This window comes from Lontra canadensis, unplaced genomic scaffold (assembly GCF_010015895.1).
Source record: "Lontra canadensis isolate GAN:19392208 unplaced genomic scaffold, GSC_riverotter_1.0 scaffold101, whole genome shotgun sequence".
Lineage (NCBI taxonomy): Eukaryota > Metazoa > Chordata > Mammalia > Carnivora > Mustelidae > Lontra > Lontra canadensis.
This window is the reverse complement of record NW_022631095.1, coordinates 3,747,409-3,773,381: the sequence shown is the minus strand read 5'-3', so window position 1 is coordinate 3,773,381 and position 25,973 is coordinate 3,747,409. Positions and strand designations below refer to the sequence as shown.

At 37.3% G+C, this 25,973-nt stretch overlaps 1 protein-coding gene across 3 annotated transcripts in view; it reads left to right on the top strand.

Annotated features, from left to right (window-relative positions):
* Positions 1–25,973, top strand: part of ZMAT4 (zinc finger matrin-type 4) — a 382,200-nt gene that overhangs the window by 287,368 nt on the left and 68,859 nt on the right. For all 3 annotated transcript variants that reach the window (XM_032838006.1, XM_032838005.1, XM_032838007.1), the window contains exon 6: positions 16,580–16,676. In XM_032838006.1, coding sequence (XP_032693897.1) covers positions 16,580–16,676 — 97 coding nt within the window. The remainder of the gene's footprint in view (positions 1–16,579; positions 16,677–25,973) is intronic.

Below are 25,973 nucleotides of genomic sequence, written 5' to 3'. Positions count from 1 at the left end.
ACTGTGTGGATCCACTCTCAGGAGCAGATTCAGAGATAGGAAGTAGAACAGTGGTTGTGAGATGCTGGTGCAGAGGGGAAGGGGTGTTGCTGTGTGATGGGTGCAGAGTTCTGTCTTACGAAATGAGAAAAGTCCCATGGGAGGAGGGTGGCAAGGGCAGCACGGCAGTGTGGACACTCTGTGTGCCACTGAACTATACACCTCAACACGGTCAAGTTGGCACATTTACGTTATGTGTATTTACCACAATCAAAACAATTTGCATTTTGTTTATTTATTTATTTATTTATTTGACAGGGGGAGGAGGGAGAGAGAGATCACAAGGAGGCAGAGAGGCAGGCAGAGAGAGAAAGAGGGAAGCAGGCTCCCTGCTGAGCAGAGAACCCGATGTGGGGCTTGATCCCAGGACCCCAAGATCATGACCTGAGCGGAAGGCAAAGGCTTAACCCAGTGAGCCCCCCCCCCAGGCTCCCCCAAAACAATTTACATTTTTAAAATGTAAAACTAGATGTTAGATGTATTTTGAGGATGGAGCCGGTCCTGCAGGAAAGCCGCATGCTGCGGAGCGGGATGGGGTGGAGAGAAGCTTGGAGGCTGGGTCTCCACATTGGAGTCTGAGCAGCCTGGAAAGCAGAGCGCTGTGGGAGGAATGGTTCGGAATGGAAAACAAAAAGCTTGGTTTTAGACACACAGACATTTTAGGTAAAATTCTTCTTGCTTTTCTTCTTTGGGGGTGGGGGGAGTAGGGGCTAGTCTAACCTCATTTTTGGCATTTTATGCTTTTTGAGCTCTCCATCGCAGTGGCCTGCAGATCCTCACGTTGTCTCAACCTCCCCCTGCCAGTGTGTACAGTCAGTTCTCTTTAGCCATACTACTTATTCTATAAATTCCTCCACCCCAATACTGACAGAGCCACTACTGCACCACTGCTTCCAGGGGAAATACGTACATTTGTCTGTACACACATCTCAGATTATAATCTTCTCAACAAACCACTCATACCTGCAGACTCTATTTTCTTTATATCATGAAGGTGTTAAGGACTTAAGGCCGTCCCACTAACAGGTGCTGGAGCTGGGATTCAGGCACATCAACTGGCCCCGACACTGGATTTGTTGGACTGCACTGGCTGGTCCCTGCCATCTCCGTCCTCTGGTTGCCTCGGTGGGACAGCTGAAAGAAACAAGGAGGCAGAGTGTCATCTGTTCAGCCTCTTTTGGGAACATGCATGTGGGCTTCTCTGTACATGTCTGTGAATGACCACAGAGCATTGCCAGGATTGATTCGGGGATTATAAATAAGTTTTAGCGAGTAGGTGATTTTGTAAATATGGATCCATAAATGATATTGCATATCATGTCATATTGTATCATATATCATTATGCGGATATATGGGTAATAGAAGATAGATGATAGATGATAGATATTCTATTTAGATACATCCAAGTCTACTGGGAAGTCAGTTGAGCAACTGGAAAGGAATTGCCACTCTCACCGGAGCCACTGCCTGCTCAGTATTTTCAAGGACTCTAGAGAACAAATGGCATTGTTTACAGAAGCTGTTAGTAAAAGAAAAAACCCAAGCCTTTAGATAGATCCTCAAGTGCACTCTTTAACAATAAAAAAGATGCAATTACACGGCTTCCAATATACCCTTCTGCATTTTCCTTTTTATCTAATTTATGAACTTAGCTAATTACCTATTCAGTAGCCTCCATCACTCAATTTAGGAACAAAGCAGGGAAAATATATTGAGATCCACTGTGTCAACAGCTTTCTAAGAAGCAGTTCATGAAATGTCATATCTTCCATATTTTCAAAAAATTTTTTAAATGAAGAAGAGAGATAATTTTCAGTTCAACTCTGTGCCAAGCAAATATATAGGATGATTAGTGTATAAGGAAGCATTTGACCTGTCAAAAAAGACGTGTATAAATAGCATCTGTAGAGAAGGCAGCTTGCCAGAATAATTTGAATACGCCTCAGAATTCTAAAAAAGAGAATTCTTTCAGAATATTAAATTATTATGACTCTCCCATTCATGAATTGGGGCTGTATTTTTCTCCAAGGCGAAGAATCGTCATTATTAAAAATAATGATTGTAGTGTACATTTATTGAGCTGTTGTGTTGTTATTCTCCTATATTAACTTTTTCGCTTTTCATATAAACTCTCTAAGGTAGGTACAATTATTATCTCCAACTTACAGATGAGGGAATGGAGACTTCTGAGGTTTAAATAACAAGTATAGATTCAAAGAGGAAAAATACAGTTTCCAGCCTCCTGAAAATGATCAATGGGTCCATCATTCCTCCATGTCATTTGTTTCCCATATTCTTAGGCTCCAATGTATTTGAGAACTACTGAGTCAGTCTTTCCTAGATTTTTCACAATGTTTTCTTTTTCTAAAATCATGTTTCTTCACCGTGTAAGTTGTGCATTTTGCTATCGTCTGTGACATTATGACTCAAACAAGATCGGACACGTTTCTATAAAGAGTAAGGCCGCTGGACAATGGTATTAAATAGGGAGCTCTCCTGCCATGTGTCCTGGAGAAAAGTCACTTCCTCAGGTCACAGTGGGGCCACATGTGTCAGGGTATGTGCCAGGGGAAAGCAGTACAGGTAGTTTCGGGGTTTGTGATTTCAAGGCCACTGACTTCATAAAAGGTGTCTTCCACTCACCTGGCCAAACAAGAAATTCCACCTTTAAAGTTATTTTCTTCACGTGTTGAAGACTTTATAGTTTCAAACATCCCTATTAAAGGGCCAGTCCTGCAGGGACGCAGCATAGAGCCAAGATTTAACACAGAGATTGTCTGCTCAACATAACACAGGTTGTCTGCTCAAAGTAAGATAAAGACCTGGCCTTTGGAGATGGATGTCTACAAGCAGCCAGGATTAACTAACAAAAGAACTAGAAGGACACCAAAGATTATATTCCCATACCTAATGGCTGGATTGTGTGTAAGTGATAGAGAGGGAAAGAGCACAATCTCATTCACAAAGTGATTCAAAGGACATACAGACAATTAGGACTCTTCTGCTGTTCCTACTTCACCTTTGAGTCCTTCTGGGGCGAGATGTCTTAGAGATAGCCACCAAAGCTCCTCTTGCTTCCTGGGGCCTTTTGATTGACCAGGGAGCTGGTAGAGCTCCAGAGCAAGTGTTGCTAACAAGACATTTGGACTTCCAGCAGATGTCTGAAAGAGTTGACAATCTCTGTATCCTCAGCTGATGCACCTAAAATGTCAATACCATGATTCTTTAACAGCTGTGACCCTAATAGCACTAATGACAATTCTTCAGGGAAATCACAGCAGCCTGTGATCCTGAGCCCATGGAAAGAAATGAGAGATAGTGTGGAGAGGCACCCCTGCAGGACAGAGGAGAAGGGAAGATCTGTGTTGTGCTTTCCTACATATTACAGGTTACAAATGACTATTTGAGCCTTCATTTAACCCGTTGTTTAATTTGATGCCATAACTTATAACTTCATGTTAGGAGTATAGGCTAGTTTAAGTGTAATATAATCAGCAATTGTGTTGTAGGAAAAAATAAATTTTATGAAAACACTTTATGTAAAAAAAAAAAAAATCCCAGCTATGCAGCTATGTTATTAGTTGTTTATATCCACAGAGATCCATGGATGTGGGACTCCAAGAAAAAGGCACATTTCATGTTCTGTGAATTTCCATTTGTAGTACATCAAGATCCAGACCAGGAAGAATGTATTTTTAAAAATCACTTGAGTACAATTCAAATAATAGATTGCTTCAGAGCAGGTTTATTTCTGTTTTCTTAACATTTAATTCAGCTCACAGAAATAAAAGAAAAACCAGTTTAATCCTTTGGGTATTGTCATAATAGTAATGATAACCTCTAAGGCTAAGATCAAGGTTGTATGGGGGCTGATATGCTCAAAGCATGAAAATGTTTCTATCCTCTGCCATGTAGAAAAATGTCTAAACCTTTTTCTACTAAAGCAGCTTTTTAATATTTAGAATAAACTACTCTGTCCCTTCTGACTCTTCCCAGTAGGGTGACAATTTTCCAGTCCTTTCTTGGGTCAGGCATCCAACATGGCTGAAATTGTCTTTTAATTACCGAGAATAAATTTATTCCATAGCTTTAGGTTTTGTTTGTTTGGAAATAGCTTTTGAAGATGCAAAGCCATTTGTGTCCTTATTCCATTTTCAAGGCTTTGCATATATACTATTTAAGCAGAGAAAGAGTTGTTTTAGAAAATGTGTGTTCTTTGTTTAATTGACTGTTTGGTACCCTGTAGTCTAGCCCATGGGCAAAGGGATGAATTCAGAAAGCTAAGCATTTAAGTATCCTGTACACGGTAATGTCTGTAGGAGGGAGGAACATAGGCTCTCCTTTAACCAGGACTGCATCAAACCCTGACCCTAGTGAAGTCTCCTTGGCTTAAACTCACAGGGAAGAGATATTCCATAGTGCGAGTGTAGTGTTGGACGTACAGGCATCCCTCATGTTATCCTTGTGAGGGGTAGCATGACAGAATGCAGTGGTTGTCCAACTCTGCTTTATAGAGCCCACACGGTCCCTTACTTGGGATACACTAAGTGCTATGCTTGTACTGTGGTGGGAAACTGACTGGTGTTTGAGCCCCCAAATTCCCATTTTGACTAGAGCAGCTGTGCTTTGTCTATTTTACATAATAAGTTTCAAATTTTATCTGTGTGTGTGTGTGTGTGTGTGTGCATGCACGTGTCTGTGTTTTTTAGAAGCAGGAATCTTCTACTTTCCTTCTCACACCTCCATTTTTCTAATAAAAGCTCTAATGTAGTTATCAAGGTCACTAGCTTTGAAATCAGAAATAGATGGATACAGATCTAGCTTTTCCACTTCTAAATTCTATGATCTTAATGTTTTTAAACTATGGTTTTTCTCATCTGTAAATTGGGCTAAAAATGTTCATAAGGCAACAACCTTATTATTAAATTATAACTACTAAATCATTAAATAGGATCATGTTTAATAATTCCTAAATTAAAAAAAATATGATAATAGTGACTTCTTCACTTTTCTAGAAACGCTTTCTTCCCTCTGCTTTCTCAATACCACCTCTTTAAGTTAGGATTTGATCAGAAGAGTACAGGCACCATGATTGGTATAGAGTAAGGAACTCATTGTAAGAATCAGAATTTATGTAATTATGGCAAGTGGTGAGGCAGTGGATGTAAAGCCATTTCTTCTGCATCTAGTGTTGGACCTGAAATCAGCAGGACCAGCTGCCAGGAAGGAAAAATGGTTGTGAGATAGGGAAGAGCAAAGATAAACTACTCAGGAGGGAAAACAGGAACTGAGATTGTGTCTGAATGTTGGTGCTTCAGCTTCAAAGATATGCATGACCTGGCACCAGCTTTCCACACCCACATCTGGTCCTGGATTCAGTGACACCAAAAGTGGAGATCCAGTGGGAGCAGGAGATATCCATGGACCTGGTTCCTACCCTGTGTGTCAGGTTGAGATATCAGGTTATCAGTGCTCGACATCAAGAAATTCTAACTTCTATATTATCCTTCCTTTACCTATACCATCTCCATAGATGATCTAACCATTGCTACAGTTTTAACTACCACCTACATTTTGATGACTTCCTGGTTTGCCAAAATATTCCTTGGCCTGAATTTTCTATGATTTGTGTTAATGTGCTGGAGCTGGAATGACACAGACATCAAAAGCATGCCACTGGCCCTCTACCCCTCATCAATGACAGACTTGGCTAATAGATGATGGTGATCTTCCTTTATCATCTGGAAGGAGGGCTCGTAATCTTTTCATAGCACTCTGGCAATCACTACCAACCAATCAGAATTGATACATGAGCTACATTATATTTTCTATCCCCAGAGGAATAGGTAGAATTTATTGAGATGGAGCTTAATGGGGATAAGCAGGAACATCTAAATGATCAAACATAAAATTCAAGGAAATGAAAATTAGGCTTAGCAGTAACCTGTGTGGAAAAGACTTAGCAGAAACCTGTGTGGAAATGACAATGGGTCATTGTTGCCACACACACACACACACACACACACACACACACGCACACACACACTCTCTCTCTCTCTCAAAGCTTTAAAAGTATTGTTAGAATTAATGGTGCGGAAGAGCTATGACCATTCTGCTATACGTTGTATAGTGATGAAACCACACTAGAGACTTGGTCTTCAGTTTGAAGGTTATAGCTTAAAAATGCCATCAACAAACAGGAAATGCCATTCAGAAGGTAATGATAGAGATCATGCTGGAAATTTGAAACTATATTATAATGAAGGATATTGTTGAAGTGCCAATAGAATTTCAACCTGGTACGCAGAACCTTAGAGGACATGATAACTTTACTCAAGAATCTGATGTATTTGGGGCACCTGGGTGGCTCAGTGGGTTAAAGCCTCTGCCTTCGGCTCAGGTCATAGTCCCAGGGTCCTGGGATCGAGCCCCGCATCAAGGCTCTCTGCTCAGCAGGGAGCCTGCTTCCTCCTCTCTCTCTGCCTGCCTCTCTGCCTACTTATGATCTCTGTCTGTCAAATAAATAAATAAAATCTTTTTAAAAAAAAAAGAATCTGATGTATTTGAAGAGATGGTAATAAACTTGTGCACAAAGCAGAAATGAGGCCACTGGCTGAAGTCAGCCATATTTAAAAAAGAACACCTTCAAGTGCAAGTCAAAACAAACAATTCTGCTTATAAAAAACTTCATATGTCCATACCATGGGGATTTGGACCATACCAATGGTTTCTCCAAAACTTGTACCTTGGGGAACTTTAGAAAATGTAGATTTCTAGGTTCTACTTTGAATTTATTGAATCACAGTCACCTGGAATTTGTTAATAGCTTACACTTGATCCTCTAGTGGCCAGTGTGAAGACCTCTGGACTAGATAAGCCCTAAAGAGCCTTTTGTATTTCTGTGACTTCATTCCCAGTCACCTGTCACAGGAGGCAGAATGCGTAACAGGAGATTGACTCCTGACCAGAATATATGGCTTCAAAATCCAGCTGTGTCTCCAGCCAGTTCTGTGATTTTGAGTAAGTCTCTGTACCTCAATTTACTCATCTGTTAAATTAGGATAATGGTAGTGTCTGCTCATAGGGTGTTGCAAAGAGTAAATAGGTAAAGTGAGCACAATGGTGCTTATGTATGGCATATGTAATGTAAGTATTAGCAACTATTTTTTATGCTGGAAGATGACAAATCCATTTAGAGGACCATTTGATTAATGAATGTGTAAGAAGTAGAGGAGAAAGAAATAATTCAAGGCCAAATGCCTTATTTTTTTTTTTACTTTTATATTATTAATCATCTTTCAAAATGGTCCCAGCTTTAGTAAGCACTGTAATACAGAACATATGGAAATATTTCTTGGCGTCCTGTAAGGTTATCAAAGCATAAATAGAAAAATGAAATTTACTTTCTAGTAATGTGAAACAATAGAATTTGTAGGGTGTAAATGAGGAGGAACAGAAACTGGCAAAACTTGAGTCTCTAGTTTGCTGAGGTTTTTGGTTAGAACCACAACCATTAACTTTTCTTAATAAAATGAAATGTGAGGATCTTGGGTATCCAATCTGATGAATTTTGGTAAATGAATATACCCTGTAACTACCATCCCAACCAAGTACTTGGCTCTGGAAAATTGTCTTGTGCCCCCTTCCTGTCAATCCACTCCCTAAAGACAATGCTGTTCTGAATTCTGTTATTAGAGTATAGCTTTGCTGTTATTGAACTTTGTATGAGTGAAATCATATAGTATGTGTTGCTTTGTATCTGAATTCCTTACCTACAGGTTATATTTCTGAGACTCATTGATGTTGCATAAATTAGATTTTTGTTCTATTTTGGGTTTTTTTGTTGTTTTTGTTTTGGTTCTTGGGTATTATTCCATTGTATGAGTGTATCATAATTTGCTTATCAATCCGTGTTCATGAGCATTTAGATTGTTTTGAGATTTTGGCTATTAGACATAAAGCTGCTATAAACATTCTCATACAAGTCTTGTTTTACATGCTAAGCATAAATAGTCTAGGAATAGAGTTTCTGAGTCTTAGGGTAAATATCCGATTCACTTTATAAGAAACTGACAGTTTTACCATTTTTGCAGTCTCCTCCAGAAGGTATGAGAATTCCAGTTGTTCTACATGGGGCATTTACATTTGGTATTGTTGTTTTATTTTATGTTAGCATTGGTGGTGGGCATGAGATAGAATTTAGATGTTCTTTTGATTTTTATTTCCCTGGTGACAAATGATGCTAAGCACCTTTTCATATGCTTATTGATCATTTTTATGTCTTATTTTATGACTAATCTGATCAAGTATTTTGTCCTTTGAAAGATTGGGTTGTATATTTTTATTATTGGCATGTATGTAAGATTTAATTACATGTTCTGGACACAAGTGCTGTATCAGATGCAAGTATCCCAAATATATATATATATATTTTTTCTCTAGGATGTGGCTCACCTTTTTGTTTTCTTTATGGTGTTTTTTTTTTTTTATAAGCAGAAGCTTTCATTTTTTGTAAGATCCAATTTATCATTTTTTTAATTGTTCAATGTGTTTTGTTCCCTAGGAAATCTGTGCCTATGCCAAGTTCATAAAGCTATTCTCCTATATTTTCCTAGAAGCTTTATAGTTTTAGCTTTTGCATTGAAATCTATAATTAATCTTAATTTTAATGTGTGCTGTGAGGCAGAGGTTGACGTTCATCTTTTTGTTTCATACATTTATCTGGTTGTTCTAGCACTGTTTGTTGAAAAAGCCCTCTTTCCCCCATTGAATTGTCTTGACACCTTTATTGAAAATCAATGAAAGTAGTCAAAAGGTACAAATTTCTAGTCCTAAAATAAATAACTACTAGGGATGTAATGTACAACATGATAACTATAGTTAGCACAGCTACATGGTATATTTGAAAGTGGCTAAAAAGATAGATCCTGAAAGTTCTCATAATAAGAAAAATCTATTTTTTCTTTTTTCTTTTCTTTAAATTTTTTTACTCTATATGAGATGATGGGTGTTAACTAACCTTATTTAGGTGATCATTTCACAATATATGTATGTCAAGTCATTATGGGGTACATCTTAAACTTCTGTAGGGATATATGTCAATTATATTTCAATAAAATTAGAAAAAATATCAATTGACTTTTTGTGTGTACCTCTAGTTCTAGTTCTAGACTCTGTGTTGTGTTCCACTGATATAATTTATTCATCCTGATGCTAATGCAACACTGTTTTGATCGCACCAACTTTTGTAGTAAATCTTGAAATCCTCAAGTGTGAGTCCTCAGAATATTCTTTTTTCAAATTGTTTTGTCCATTTTAGGTACTTAGATTTCCACACAAATTTTAGAATCCACTTGTCTGTTTCTATAAAGAGGCTGTTGAAATTCTGATCAAGTTTGCGTGGAATCTATAGGAGAACTGGTATATTAAATAGTAATGATTCTTTTGGTTCATGAATATGGTGTATTCGGTCACTATTTAGGTAGCTCTTAATTTCTCCCAACAAAGTTTTGTAGTTCTCAGTCTTGTACAGCTTTTGGTAAATTTATTCCTTTTATTCTTAAGTGTTTTAAAATATTTTGATACTATTATAATGGCATTTTTCATTTTTACTTTCCAGTTGTTTGAAGCCATTTTAAGAATACTTTTTTTTTTTTACCTTTTTTTTTTTTTTTACTACTGGCTTTGTGTACAGTTACCTTTCTAAACTCACTTATTCTAGCAGTTATTTTGTAGGTCTCTTAGGATCTTTTTTTAAACCATAATCTTCCATGAATAAAGACAGTTTTACTTCTTCATTTCCAAATCTGCAGGCCTTTCATTTTTTTTTTTTCTTTTTTTTTTTTTTTTACTTTTTTTTTTACTACTGGCTTTGTGTACAGTTACCTTTCTAAACTTACTTATTCTAGCTGTTATTTTGTAGGTCTCTTAGGATCTTTTTTTAAACCATAATCTTCCATGAATAAAGACAGCTTTACTTCTTCATTTCCAAATCTGCAGGGCTTTCATTCTTTCTTTCTTTCTTTCTTTCTTTCTTTCTTTCTTTCTTTTTTTTTTTTTTACTGCTCTGCCTCAAATCTCTGGTGCAACGTTGTATACAAATGGCAACATTGTAATACAAATTGGTTTTATTCTGATTTTAGGAAACTGTCCAATATTTCAGCATTTAATATGTTAGCTGTAGGTTTTTGATAGATGCTCTTTATTAAATTAAGAAATTTTTTTCTACTATGCTGAGAATTTTGATCATTAATGGATATCAACATTTGTCAAATGCTCTTTTCTGCACCTATTAGGACTATATTATCTTCTCATTTTGTGTGTTAATGTAGTGAATTATATTATTTGAGTTCTAAATGTCATACTACTCTTAACTTCCTGGAATAAACAAACTTGGTTATAATGGAACTGATTTGTGTACATATATACACACACATCTATATCTGTTATGTGTTTCTAATTTTTAAAGGATTTTTTTGGTCGTATTCATGACAAATATTGGTTTGCAACTTTATTGTCTTTTAGAGTCTATCACAATTTTTATTGGTGTTATGTTGGCTCAAAAATGAGTTTGGAAATATTTCTTCCTCTGTTTACTAAAAGAGTTTGTGTAAGTGATATTATGAAATCATTTAATGTTTGGTAGAATTGTCCAAAAAACTTTCTGATTCTAGAGATTTCTTTGTGGGAGAATTTTGGACAAGAAAATCAATTTCACTAATAGATAAATGGCTATCTTGATTTTATATTTCATCATGTGTTAGCTTTGGTAAATTGAACTTTTAAAGACATTTGTCCATCTCATATACTTTGTCAGATTTACTGGCATAACATTGTTCATAACATTCTTTCTCTTATTATCTTTTTAAAACGCCTGTAGGACCTGAATTAATAACAGTTCTTTTATTTTCATAATTTATGTTCCTTGTTTTTTATAAACTCTGACAGATTTGCCCTGATACATGTATTAATCCTTTCTAAAAAGCAGATTTGGGGTTTTATTTTTTTTTATTCTGTTATTTGTTTCTATTTTATCGATTTCTTCCCTTTATTATTTCTTCTCTTCTTCTGCTTGGTTTGATATTATTTGATATTATTTGGTATTATTGTTTTTTTCTAGTTTCATAGGATTTAAACTTTGACCATTGATTTTGAGCCTCTCTTCCTTTCTGATATGAAGCTATCCCTCTAAAAACTGATTAAAGACTTATTAACTGATTAATATGTAATATTGTCATTATCATTGAATTCAAAATATTTCCTAATTTCCATTTGGATTTCTTTTCTTTAAGCACAGGTTATTTATAAAGCTTTAGTTCTTTTTATAAATACCACCATTATTTATTTATTTCAATTGCAGTCAAAGAAACCTTTCTACAAAATATAATTACTTGAAATTTAGTACAATTTTTTAATGGCCCATCACATTCCTTTAGTTTGCTTTCTATATATACTTGAAAAGTTTGTGTATTCTGCAATTATTGAATGTACTGTTCCATAAATATCAATAAGTACAAAGCGGGTGATAGTTTTATTTAGATCTTTTAAACTTTAGTGACTTTTTTTTGTCTTACTGCTTTATCAACTACTGAAAGAGTAGTGTCAAAGTCTCCTATTATTATGGACTTGTCTATTTCTTCCTCTCTTTCTATCAGTTCTTGTCTCATGTATCCATAAGCCTTATTCTTAGCTAAATTCCACTTAGAATTGTTAGGTTCTCCTGATGAATTTCTCACTTTATCATTATAAAGCATCCTCCTATCTGGCAACAATTCTCACCTTGAAATCTATTTTGCCTGATATTAATATGGCACCTCCACACTGTATGCTTATTGCTTGCATGGTATGCCTTTTCCTATCCCTTTACTTTTAACCTATAAGTGTACAAAATAGACCTCTGGAGCCAGTATATATTTAAATATTGCTTTTTATCTAGACTGACAATTTCTGCCTTTTAAATGTTTGGTCCATTTACATATAATCTAATTATTGATATGGTTGAATTTAACTAAACCATTTGCTATTTATTTTCTATTTCTTCCTTCTGTTTTCTATTCTTTTCCTGCCTTCTTCTGGGTTAATCAAATGTTTTTTATTATCCTATGTAATCTTTCCATAGGCTGTTTAGCTGTATATCTTTGTGTTTGTTTCTAGGGGATTATAATATTCATCTTCGAATGACCACTCTCTACTTATAATTGATATTTACCATTTTATGTAAAATATGATCTTTTAGATATTGTTCTACTCCTATCCATTCTTGTACTATTGTTGTCATTTAACACATAGAAATACGTTATAAACTCCCTAATATACAATATGATGTTAGAGTTTTTTTAATTGTTTTCTGTCTTCAAATAAATTTAGAGGAATAAAAAAGATAGATGCCCACATATTAATCATTTATAGTATCCTTCACTTTTTCCTGTAGATCTGAGTGGTACATCTGGTGCTATTTGCCTTCCATCTAAAGACCCTTATAAACATTTCTGTAACCTAGGTCTGCTGGAAAACTACTCTCTTAGTTTTTGTTTATTGAAAATGTTTTTATTCACTTTCAGTTTTGAAGGATATTTTTGTAGAATATAGAATTCTGGGCTAGCAGTTGCTTTGTTTTGTTTGTTTGTTTGTTTGTTTGTTTTTTGAACAGTCCAAACCCGTTTCTATCCCTGGCCCTCTCTGCTTACTACTCACTCTCCCTGGACAACTCTAACCAGCCTTTCACATCACAGCTGAAATCTCGTCCCTCTGGTTTCATTGCACACTTCTCAGACAACTCTGTTGACAATTGTCCAAAACCACCCTTCCTCCCAGTTTCTCTCTCGTTAGCATGTTTACATCCTGAGTGACGTCTTCACAGTGTGTAATACTATGTTTATTTGTTTACTTTTTATTGCCTTTGAACCTGACTAGCTCCATCAAAAATTATTTGGTCCATTTTATTCTCTCCTACACTCTTGGTGTTCAGCAAAATCACCTGGCATTGTCATAAAGGTGCACTGATGTTTCTGTGATGTAAAATGGATGCATGGGAAGTTGCAGGGGCATCGAAGTCTGGCTTGGTGAGACTTGAAAAGACACACTGAGTAGTCCCATACTGCTAAACACTCCAGGACCATCTGTTTTACACACTATGCTAAGAATATAAATACAAAAGTGATGCATCTTCAAGAAGCTTTCCCAGATTCTCTGAGTTAGAAACAGTGTCCTCCTCTATTCCCGTACCTTCCACTCCTGACCATGGTACTTTTCATGATCTACCTTGCACTGTTGCTCTTTGCTCTCTGTCCAGCTGGACTGCCAGCTCCTTGCAGCCGTGTCTAAATTTTCCAACACATACCAGCAATCCTGCAGAAATAACCTTTAGGTATGCAAAGGTTTCAGGATGCTCTTAATATGGTATTGTGCTGAAAACGAGTTGAATGAGAAAGTTAGCATTTTTATTTAATAAGATTCTCTAGTTCTCAGAGGAAAAAGGAGCTGTGTAATTCCAAACTAATTAGGATTTCAACTGAGCATTAATAAAGGCCTAACTTCCCACCAAGGATACTGTGTCATGTGTGGGGGAGGACTCCTTGGCCCCTTCCCTGCCTTTGTTCTTGTTTATACCCACTGCCTTCCTAGTTTATGCTTCCTGTAGTTTACATCGTAATAAAGTGCCAGCTATTTCCTGCCCACGCTTCTGTTGGGCTGCAGAGCATGAGAGCTGTAATGAAAAGCACAGATCAGAATATTTTTTAGATTTGTTGGTGATCTTAAAAATGCCCATTTTTAAACATAAATATTTATGTCAGCTACCAAGCTGAACCTCCATTTGTTATGAGGCAAACTTTGATTAGTCTATAGTCTGAAGAGGACCCATAGAAATAGTATTTACTGTTTATTATGACAACATTGATGGAAAACCCAGGGAGGAAGGCCTGAAGCTGGTTTTCATATTCTGACTCCATGCATAAAAGAAGGAATGGACCAGCCCTAGAGAAGCATTCAAACGGCTCACATGCTGGTTGTGATAACTTATGTTCTCTGGGTTTGGGGACTCCAGTCATTGTTCTGAGTCATGCACACCTGTGAAATCGAAAGGTGATGTAAGCACAGCTCTTCATGATGGCATAGGTTTTTTTTTTTCTTTTTGTTTTTCTTTTCTTTTAAGCTGAAAAGAGTTCTTTACTCTCATTCCTAGATACATAAAAGTTCTATGCCTTTAATTGATCTATCCGGGATAGAAAAACAATTTCTCAGGTATCTCTAAACTTTATTAAAAGTTAAGTTTTTTCCCCTCTCACTGCTCCTATCTGCTTGGGCTGCCTGTTTGTGAGAAAAGAAAGATCCATAGTCTCCTCTCTTTTTCTCCGCCTAGGGCTCTTGCTTTCCTTCTAGGGTTTTGCTTTTTATCCCTTTAGCTCAGAAGGTTGCCTCAGGTTCCTTCAAGGCTGAGGGAAGCAGGGTATCAGGTTATAAAGGTGAGGGGGATAAAAGTTGACTTGATAGATAAACAGACAAGACCAGCGTAGATGCTGCCTGATCTGGCAGGGGCTGCAAACTGACTCTTCTTCTCATGGGGTGATTTCATGGCTTTTCAGGAACTCAGCATTACTTGATATGAGCTACGTATTTCCTCTGGGGTCACTTGAAGCCTCTAGATATCCAGCTGAACATTTTTAGCATCTTTCTGCTGAGATCTTATTGCTCCCAACTCCAATATCCTAAACATCACCAAACCAGCTCTGCCTATACACAGGACACACATGAATCTGTGGGAAGCTGTGAGATAACGTGCCCAATCCTGCCACCTTTCTTGCTTTGCCATCAAAGTTGCTAACTAGCTACAGACTCTGGAATTTTTAATCTTGCAGGGGGGTATCAAGAGTCCAATACTTGGCTTCCCAAGTGTAAGGAGGCACTTCTGAAGCTCTTTAGGGAGTTAGTTCCACTGAAGTCTTTTCCCGTAGGTTTGAGGTAAGAGAGAAGGACACATCCAATTCACAAGGAGTGGGGTAAGTAAAACAGTACAATATGGCTCCTTTAAGAAATCTTCTACCTATTTCTTTCTTCTTCAACCTCTTTTTTAGACTGGTAGTGGGTGGTCAGCTCTGGATTCGAAATTGATTCTTGACTATTTCCTTTGGATGTTTTGGACTGGGCTTCAACTTAGGGCTTCATCTGTGACATTGAGGAAAAAATTCTATTTTAATATTCCTTTGAAATTATAATAATCGCTAATTTATGTTGAACACTTGTTATGTACCAGCTACTATTTCATACATGCATTATCTCACTCAGTCCTTCCCACAATCCTTTAAGGAATGAAAAGTCCAGAGAAGTCAACTAATTTATATAAAGTCATCCAGGTTGTAGGTTACACAATTCTGCCAATGCTGTGTATTTTCCTTTTAGAAAAATGAGAATGATTTTGTTTCTTAGAAAGAAAATGCTATGCATTCATCAGGGGGAAAAATGCTACAACTGTTTACAATTCTGGCTTTCCAATGGTAAGACATAGAATGTTGGAGCAAAATTAATATCAACTGTCACTTGATAAGCATTTTAGTATATTTATTTGCCTAATTCTCACAGTGAATGGTTTTGTCTTCATGTTGAGACCAGGAAGAAATTGCATGATTTCCCCTAGATCATACAACCAGGAATGACTGGAGCCAAGATTTAAATTCAAACTTTTCAGATCATGACTCACAGTTTACCTTTCTCTCTACTCTGATGGGACACACTAGCAGAAGGAATGTATTTCATGGGGTCTCTGAGCTGTGGCAAATGTTTAAAGTTTGATTAAAGCTACTTTCTAACACATTTGACTCTAGATGAATCAATATTATAAAGAAGTCAACATATTTACTAAACTCCTTGAAAGCAAAGAACATCTTATTCATCTTGGAATCCCTAGTGGCTGGTCCAAAGCTGATACTTTATTAATGAATGAATTGATGAATTAAATTAATAAACACATTAATGAATAACTTCCTTTAAAACTCTTTGGTGGAAAGTAAGCTTTTATGTGGATTAGATTATTATCCATCTCTTGGGTATTTGCATTTTATAAGATGATCCTGGAAGAATTCCAATGAATGAGATCTAAAGCTGAATTTGTGATTTTGCCATTGGAATAGGGTTGAAAGAGTAATCGAGACAGAGTTTTTCTCTGGAGTCTCAAATTTCTTTGCAGATATGACAGCATACCATGTCTATATGCCTTAAGAAAAAAGTAGAATTATCTTTGTTTGGGTTACAAAATGTCCAGAAACTTTGTATCTCAGGAAGCATGTTCCCCCCCCCCGCCCTTTTTAAAAAATTATGTTCAATTTGCCACATCCTGATAATTTCAGGCATCCAGAAATGGAGCAACCTGCTTCTAACTTCTACTAAGGGAAGTGTTGGCTGGGTTTTGTAAGGAGGATTGAAGTGTTGGTGGGGTAGACCTGATGCCCTTTTAGATACTCTGGCCAGAACTTTTTCGAGATTCTGGGGTTCATTCAGGTAGTGATGGCAAGGATGCAGCTAATCAAGTGTGTCTGCTGTCCACAGGTCTGAGGCGCAGTTACAGATGTACCATCTGCAGTGTCTCTCTAAACTCCATAGAACAGTATCATGCCCATCTGAAAGGATCAAAACACCAGACCAAGTAGGTACTTTCATGCTTTCACCCTTCGGTCCTTTTGTATATAATTTATAGCATGGTGGGGAAAAAAAAGGCTAAACATTTTAATTATTTCAAAATAAGTCAATGGAAACCACATCTCTTTATCTCAAAATTTCCCCTGATATTTATACTGAAACCTCTAGGGCCTGCCTAGCACAACTTAAAGATGGCTTCTCCTTTTTTAGCACAAGTCATGGCAGGCTCTTTCATCTGCTTGTTTTCATTCTTTAATTTTTTCAAGAACAGTTCAGCACATTTTCACAAACTTTGGGAAACTCTTAGATCTATCTATCCTAAGTGTTTTTAAAGAAACAATGTTATTTCTGTTTGGGAGATGTGCTAGGCTTCAGTGTTGTGAAGTCAAATTCTATGAATATCTTCTACCACTTACCATTTCTAGGTGAAAATTGTTGATTAGTACAGAAACCTAACAAATTCTCTGGTATCTTAAGTTATTTGCATGCATAGCTATTTCCAATTAAATGACAGCTTGTTCTGTTTTTCCTCCCAAATTCTCATAGTTTTTAAACCAGAATAGGCTATCGGGCATAATTTCAACTATATTTATACTGTGCATCTTTAAAAAAAGATCAGTGATGTTAGCTTTGTAAGTATTTAAAATAGCTGCTAGGACTACTGAGAAAATCTAATAAAAAAGGAAAAAACAAAAAATATCTCAAAAATATGTAATTTTCCTAAGTGTAATTGTTTTGATTTCTCTCATATTCATTACCAGAATTATTCAACAGATTTTACTGTATCAAGACCTCATGAATAATGAATGATTCAGTCAACAAACATTTATCGAGTGTCCACTGCATGTCAGCTCTGAGGTTTGCCCTGGGGAAGAAAAGCTGAACTGAATTAGGTCTTTCTCTTGCAGAGCCAGCTCCCTTCCAGGCAGGGGAAATAGCCATGTGAACACAGGGATTGTTCTCTAATACTGTGAACACCCAGAGCTTTGAGTACCCAGGAGGGAGCAACCAGGGCAAGACTGACAGGGACCTCTGTACAGAGCCTGAGCCTGAGCACATAAATGAGGTTGTGGTCTTAATAACCTTGGTGCCTTGTTGGTACTCAGTACGTATGAAGGGCTTCATAAACATTTTTGATGGAATGAGTGTGTGATTCTAAAAGAACGAGTAACAATTTTCTATGCAGGAGTATGAGGAAGGTGCTTTCCAGAAGGACTTTTTTTTTTTTTTTTTTTGCAAAGTTATTATAAAGAATAGGTTTCAGGGATCTAGAGTAGGTGAGGAAATTTAAGCCCAGAGTTAGTGATGGACTCTCAGACTTCCCTCAGTTTATGCCTTCTCATGAGTAAAGCCCCTTTCATGACTTGCTGGTACTCTGATCCGCCCCCAGAGGATTTTATCAAGGTAATTCTTCGAAAAAGAAGATTTTTCTCTGATTTGTTGTGGGGTACCCAGAATGCTTGTATTGAATACTGACACTGCTGCCCTACCCCAGACGGTCTATCCATTGTTTCTCTAACTGGCACGTTGTAAGAGGCACCAACTGCGTTCTAACCCACACGCATCTGATGGACACAGAGATGCATTTCAGGTAGCTGCAACAGTCTGTGAAAGTCTTTTAGGGACATGCGTTTATTGCTGTTAATAAATAGAAAATGGTAGAGAATAGTGACTCTAAGTGGCACAAATTCTGTAAATACATCATGCATATAGTATCTCCAGCTTCAGGAGACTATCTGCCTCTCCATGTGTACAGGTCTTTTCAGATCCATTCTCTCATTGAATCCCCTGAACTACCTTCAGATAAATGGCATTAACCTATTATTTTATACAAGAACACAGAGGCTAAGGGAGACCAAAGAACTAACTGAACATCCCCTTGCCAAAAATGGCAGAACCAGGACTGAACTTAGCAGTGTCTGACTCAGGCTTCTTCTTCTCCCTTCTCTCTGAGTTACTACAGACAGGCCTGGCATGGAGGACTGCCAGTAGAGTACAATGATGAATTTTGAAAAAGAAAGCATTACTTTCCTGGTGGCTTTAATAAATATGTGTGACTTTAGAAAGGTTCATCTCCTACCAATGCTGCCTTCTTTCCAGTAAACAAGATACTTGTCCCTACCGCAGTAAGCACAAGGTTGCTCTCCTTCTAACGAGTGGATTGAGGGCAAAAAGCCCTTGCCACATGACTGTTCCATCTGCCCTTATAGCTAATGGATATTGTGTGTGTGGGCGGGGGTGTGTGTGTGTGTTTCTAAGACAGATTCTTCCATGATTTTCTGTAATCCCCCTGTCAGCTTTGGCATCAACTTTATGCTAATCTCATTAAACAAGTTGAGAGGTTTTCCCTCTTTTCTAAACCCTGAATGAGTTTGTAGTAAACTGCTGTTACTTCTTATTTAAATATTCGGAAGGGGATGCTTGGGTGGCTCAGTCAATTAAGCGTCTGCCTTCTGCTTAGATCATGATCCCAGGGTGCTGGGATGGAGTCCCCCATTGAGCTCTCTTTGCTCGGTGGGAAACCTTCTGCTTCTGCCTGCCGCTCCCTGTGCTTGTGCTTTCTCTCTCCCTCTCAAATAAATAAATAAAATCTTTAAAAATAAATAAATAATTTTAGGAAGAATTCATTGGGAAGCCATGGAGACTATAGTGTAGGCGTATTTTTATTAAAAATGTAATTTCTTTAATGAAACAAGCCCGTATTTTCTATTTCTTCTTGTATCGATTTTAAATTAGTTATTTTTCAACGAATTTGCCACTTTATCTACATTTTTAAATGTATTGGTATAAGGTTGTTCATGATATCCCTTATTTTATTTATAATCGTCTGTAGGATATTTCTCATTCCTAATATTATTTGTCTCTTCCTTTTTTTAAAAAAATGTGTGACCATTTTTATTAGAAGTTTATCAATCCTTATTAGTCTTTTTGATGAATGAATGTTGGGGTTTGTTGATTTTCTCTGAGTATAGCTCTTTTCTGCCATTTAAAAAATTCTTTTCTTTCTACTCCCTGTGGATGTAATTTGCATTTCCCCCTAGCTTCCTCATAGGAAAGTATAGATCATCAATTTTCCATTGTTTCGTTTCTTCTAATATATGGATTTAAGGCTCTCAATGTCCCTTACCACATTGATTTAGCTACAACCCACAAGTTATTTTTTGTATCCTAGAGGTTTTAGTAGGTAGTATTTTTTATTATTATTTATTTCAACTTACTGTCTGATTTTTACTGTGAGTTCTTCTTCTACTCATGACTATTTAGAAATGCTCTGCTTACCACCTAATATGTAGGGGATTTTTCTATTAATATTTTGAGGGATTAATTTGTACCTGGATTCCACTGTGGTCAGAGGACATACTCTAAATGATTTCAATCTCCTAAAATTTGTGTAGACTTGCTCTATGCCCCAGGCAAATGTTCAGTTTTGGTAAAACTTCATGTTCCCTTGAAAAGAATGTGCCTTTTTCAGGATAAATGGTTATATATATCAATTAGGTCAAGTTTTTAAATCTTGTTCAATATTCAATGTCCTTACTGATTTTTTGTCTGCTTATTACATTCATGAGAAACAGAAGGACTTAAAAAACTTCATACTGTAGGTATGGATTTGCCTGGATGTCCTTTTAATTCTGTTTCTTTTCTTTATATATTTAAAGGTACACTATTAGATGCTTACAAATTTAAGAACTTTTCAAAATATTCCTGTTGAATTGGCCCTTTTAAATCACCTTTTGTCATCATGAAATGTCCTTCGTTACTAGTAATACTTTCCTTAAAGTATACTGACATCTGCTGCCCCCAATTTTTCAAAGCTTTCAAAGTTTTCCCTTTAAATTTTTTGGAAAGATTTTATTTATTTATTTGAGAGAGAGAATGAGAGAGAGCATGAGAGAGGAGAAAGTCAGAGAGAGAAGCAGACTCCCTGTGGAGCTGGGAGCCCGATGTGGGACTTGATCCCGGGACTCTGAGATCATGACCTGAGCCGAAGGCAGTCACTTAACCCAGTGAGCCACTCAGGCACCCTTTTCCTTTACATTTTATCCAGCTTTTATTTTTTTCTCAAGTGGAAGGTTTGTACGGTATCAGAGCTGGAACTGGAAGTCAGCCAAATGGTTCTTAATGACCCTAATCTGACCGATTAAATCAATGTAAGTATTAAGGTGTCAGTAATTTTCAAGGTCTTATATTTATATTTTTAGTAATAACTTCTAGAGAGGTGTTGAGATGAGAGATTATTAAACGTTGTAGTGAAAAGAGCACTGAGTTTTGAATCAGGAGATTTTATTTCTAATGCAACTTTGCCACTGAGTGACCAGGGGTGGTGACAAATCTTCTTTAGGTCTCAATTTCTTTGTACTAAGTGCTTAGTGATGACAAGAACATGACAAGTGTGTGTCCACTTTCCATACCTTGCTCATGATCCTGGTATTCCTCTCTACTAATCCTGACTTCAGCTTTAAAATTCTTCTCACCACAGGTCCCTAGTCAGCCTTCAGCATTCCTTGGAGCTAGCAATGTTCTTTAACTTTATGTCCAGGAGCTCAGAAGGTGAACTTTTTTGTAAATAGGGTCTTTGCAGATGTAAACAGTTAAGAATCTCAAGATGAAATCATTCTGGATTTAGGGTGGACTCTGGATTGGATGCATGGTGAATTTATGAAAGGAAGGGAAGAGATATTGGGACACACTGAGAAGCAGGCCATATGAAAACAGAGGCAGAGACCGGGATTCTCTCTACAAACCAGGGAACACCAGGAGCCAGCAGGGGCTGGAAACAGCAAGAAAAGATTCTCTTCTAGAGCTTTGGAAGGAGCTGCTAATGCCTTGATTTCAGACTTCTATCCTCTAGAACTGAGAATAAATTTCTGTTGTTTTAAGCCATCCAGTTTGTGGTGCCTTTTTTAGGGTAGCCCTGGGAAATGAATACATTGTGAAACCTACTTACTTTTTTCCATAAGTATCCATCCCTAAGTCATGTTTTTCTGGGTACCTTCTTCCTTGTCTATGACAATAATGATGACAATGACAAGGAAAATGATGATGGTGGATATGGCAAGGGTGCCACTGCTGTTAACTGGAGTGAAACTTCTGTGCAACTGGGGTATAGCAACAAATTAAAATGCTTTGAAAGTGTTACTATATATAATACACATGGCATCCCTGTTAATGGCCAAATGTTAGAAAACTGAGATTCACAAGAGTGACTTGTCCAAGACCCCAGAAATATGGTTGGCAGACCCAAGAGCAGAAGTCAGGTTATCGGCCATCAGTACTATTACTAGTATAGTAATAATTAAATAATACCATTGTTATCATATTGCTTTTTACTAGTAGTAAAGAGACTTTTTCTTTTTTGGCAAATATCATAAACAGCAAAATGGCAGTCAAATTTTGCTCCACAATTAAATAACAAGAAAAATACTAAGTATCTAATGATATTAAAGGTTTAGAAATGCAAATGATCATACTGACATATGAAGCAATTGCCTATTAGTAGATTTTTCATGGTTTCCAGGGGATATAGTCTGTCAATTAGTACAAATGATTAAAATGAAATTTAAAGGCACATGAGTACATACCATAGACTAATGAACAATTCCCCCATAATGGGCTTAAATTTGAGTTTAGGGAACACTTCAATTCTCAGGACATTATATTACCTAGAAATAATGGATATAAAAGTTGTCATTACTTACTTTGATACTTCAGTTGGTTGAAAATGAGACACAAGTGTCTAAGAGAATAAATCAGGCTGACCAAAAGTTAGTAGAAATTTCTAAATGTTCTTCTTTGAAAAGAAGCTTTGAATGCCAATATCCATTGCTTTCTCTGCAGTTTTTCCCAGCTTTTATGACTCCTCCAAACAAAGCCTCCATATTGTTCATTTTCCCATCACATTCATGTATTTCTTAAGTGAAATAAATAATTGAGTGATTGAATGGAGATTTAGACTAATTTTCTGAGCTGGAATGTGGTTGTTTTATGTATTTTTTTTTAGATTTTATTTATTTATTTGACAGACAGATATCACAAGTAGGAGATCACAAGTAGGCAGCGAGGCAGGCAAGAGAGAGAGGAAGGGAAGCAGGTTCCCTGCCGAGCAGAGAGCCCGATGCGGGACTCGATCCCAGAACCCTGGGATCATGACCTGAGCAGAAGGCAGAGGCTTTAACCCACTGAGCCACCCAGGTGCCCAGGAATATGTTTGTTTTAAATTCCTTGGAATTTATTTCCTGCATTTAGGATAGCGGTTAGTTATCTGAGGAGTGTACAATAATAAATAAGATAGTTTTACAAATATGGCAACCATCAAAAACTGTCTGTACTTTTAATAAATAATAGTTTAAAACCCCAGGAAATATTTAGAAGCAAACAAACAAATGAGGAAGAAATCAATGCATGGATGTCTCCAAAGGCTAAAGATCTAATATTTTTTGTGGAATTTTCAATGTGGTTTATTGGCACTAACCAAGAATTTCTTTCTTTTTTTTTTTTTTTAAGATATTATTTATTTGAGAGAGCTAGAGAGTGCAAGCACAAGAGTGGGGGAGGGTTAGAGGAAGAGGGAGAGAAAGAGATCCAAAGCGGACTTCGTGCTGAGCAGGGAACCTGATCCTCCATTCCCAGGACCCTGAGATCATGACCTGAGCCAAAGGTAGACATTTAGCCAGTTGAGCCACCCAGGTGCCCCTGACCAAGAATTTCAATAACCAGAAGGTTTGGGACTTTGGTATTGTGCTATATTTTTCATAAGAAAGTTTTCTTTTCTGAAAAACATAAAATATATACACACACGTGTGTGTGTGTGTGTGTGTGTGTGTATAAAACATTATATATATATATATATATATATATATATATATATATATATATATACCTCCAATAATAGCTGTGATAAGCAGGGCTTATGACAGGCTTTAAAACAGAGCACCTTTCCCAAAGAGGGTCAAGTTATTTCCCTTCAACTGATAACTTGTAAGTTGCTAGGAAAAGCTTAGAATCAAGGGTGAAATCTAGAACATTTATCCCACATTATGATTCTGGCTGTGCAAAATGGCTCTTCTAGGAAGAGGGGCTTATGGAGTGTCACCAAGCCTTCCTAGCCAAAGGGAATCCCAGGCACTGTAAATAGGGAGCTTGCTTAATGTCCACAAGAGCCAAATTGTAGAAAGAACAGAGATGTCCATTGACAGAGGAAAGGATAAAGATGATGTGGTGGATATATACACAGTGGAATATGACTCAGCTATCAGAAAGGATGAATACTTACCATTTACACTGACGTGGAACTGGGGGGCATTATGCTGAAGGAAATAAGTCAATCAGAGAAAGACAATAATCATATCGTTTTACTCACATGTGGAATATAAGAAACAGCACAGATGATCATGGGGGAAGGGAGGAGAGACTGAATTGGAAGTCATCAGAGAGGGAGACAAACCAGGAGAGACTCTTAACTCTAGGAAAGAAACTGAGGGTTGCTGGAGGGAGTTGGGTGGGGGATGGGGTAATTGGGTGATGGGCATAAAGGAGGGCCTGTGATGGGGTGAACACTGAATATTATACAAAACTGATGATTTATTGAACTGTACATTTGAAACTAATGATGTATTAGATGTTGGCTAATTGAATTTAAATTAAAACAAAAACAAAACCAGGGAGCCTGCTGCAGGCATGAGGGACAGGGTTGTGGCAGGCCTGTGGGTCAGAGATGTTCTCTAGCCCTGTTTTTAATGGGCAGAATTCAAGTCCACTACTGTCAGGAGCCCTTCCTTCTTTGAGGAAGGCCTCTGATGAAACAGAGTTCAACTTCTGAAAAGGAAGACACAACAGCCTATAGAGAGAATTCCAGAGAAGCCAGAGAAAAACTATACATCTCACTATATATAGCATAATGCACAATCCTGAAAGCTCTATTTTTCCAGGTCTCACTTGCATGCTTTTGCTATATACGCCATACCTAGGGATACATTATAATTACAGTATGTGACTAGATTAGGCCCTTGCCGGCTTGAGATGAACTAAATAGGGAGCACTTTCATTCTTTCATATTACTTCTAGAATTACCACTGGTACCCAATATTCTTTAGCTCACTCATTTACCAGGCCCCTCCTTTTGGGGGGGACTGATAATCATTATTTTGTCCTGCCTGAAATTTGCATAAGTCATGGCTATCTCCAGAGAAGTTGTTAGCTGGTAGTTTAGTGTCTCGGATTTAATTGTGGAGACTATTACGGAGACAATTGTGGAATTGTCTTTGTTATGCTGCTTCAGCGATTAGTCCAGGACCAGTCACCAAGACTTGGTTCCAAAGAGTGGATTTGCATCGAGTAGAAAAAGAACTAGAAGGAGAGTGGTGGAGCCCAACAGGCCTGGCCTGGGAGACACATAGCTAAAGTCCCCATGTCAGCACCACGTCTCACACCCTGGGCAGTTAACAACAACAACAACAACAACAACAACAAAGTCAGTCTGTTGAGACTCAATTTACACACAAGATGAATAGATTTAAGGGGTACAGTGGGATGGGTTTTGACACTTGTGTCTACCATGTCACTAGCAGCCCAATCAAAGTACAGAATATTATTTTCATAACCACCAAAAGTTCTCGCAGGCCCTTTTAAGGCTCACACCCCCCGCCATCCACCCAGCCAAATACTGATTTCTGTCCCCACAGCTTAGTTTGACTTGCACCAGAACTTAGTGGAATATAATATAGTATGCATTTTTTTCTGTGTGGCTTCTTTCGCTCAGCCCAACATAATGTTTTGGAGATGTGTTTGCCCTGCTGCGTGTGGCAGCCATTCGTTCTTTCTCTGTGTGGTTGTGAACAAATCATGTCTCCTCACCCAGCTTCAGTGTCTTCATCGAAACAGGAAGGGGCCGGAAAATGGGAGTCGTCAAAGTCTCTGTCATTCCTAACATTCTCTAATTTTATGACTTTGAGGTTTAGCTTCTTTAATTTTTTTCATATTTTTCAACTGCCAGAAGATTGGCTGTAAAATGATTCTTCTTTTGTGTTTCCTTCTCCACTGCCCGGTGGCCCAGAAGCTGACCAATCCTTGAAGAGTTAGCCCTATGAGAGGAGAGGTGTCCTGAAGGCCTAGTCTTAAACAAAAGACAGAGGGGCTCGTCAAATGCTTATGACTTCGGGGCAAAAGGGATTGAAGTTGGTTGTATAAAAAGATAAAGAAATTTATTTTTAACTTTATTCCAAGTTATGAATATGGTGCATAATGCTTCTTAAGCATAGTGGCTTCTTAAGCATAAGAATAGGTAAGAGGGAGTCAGGAAAGTTCT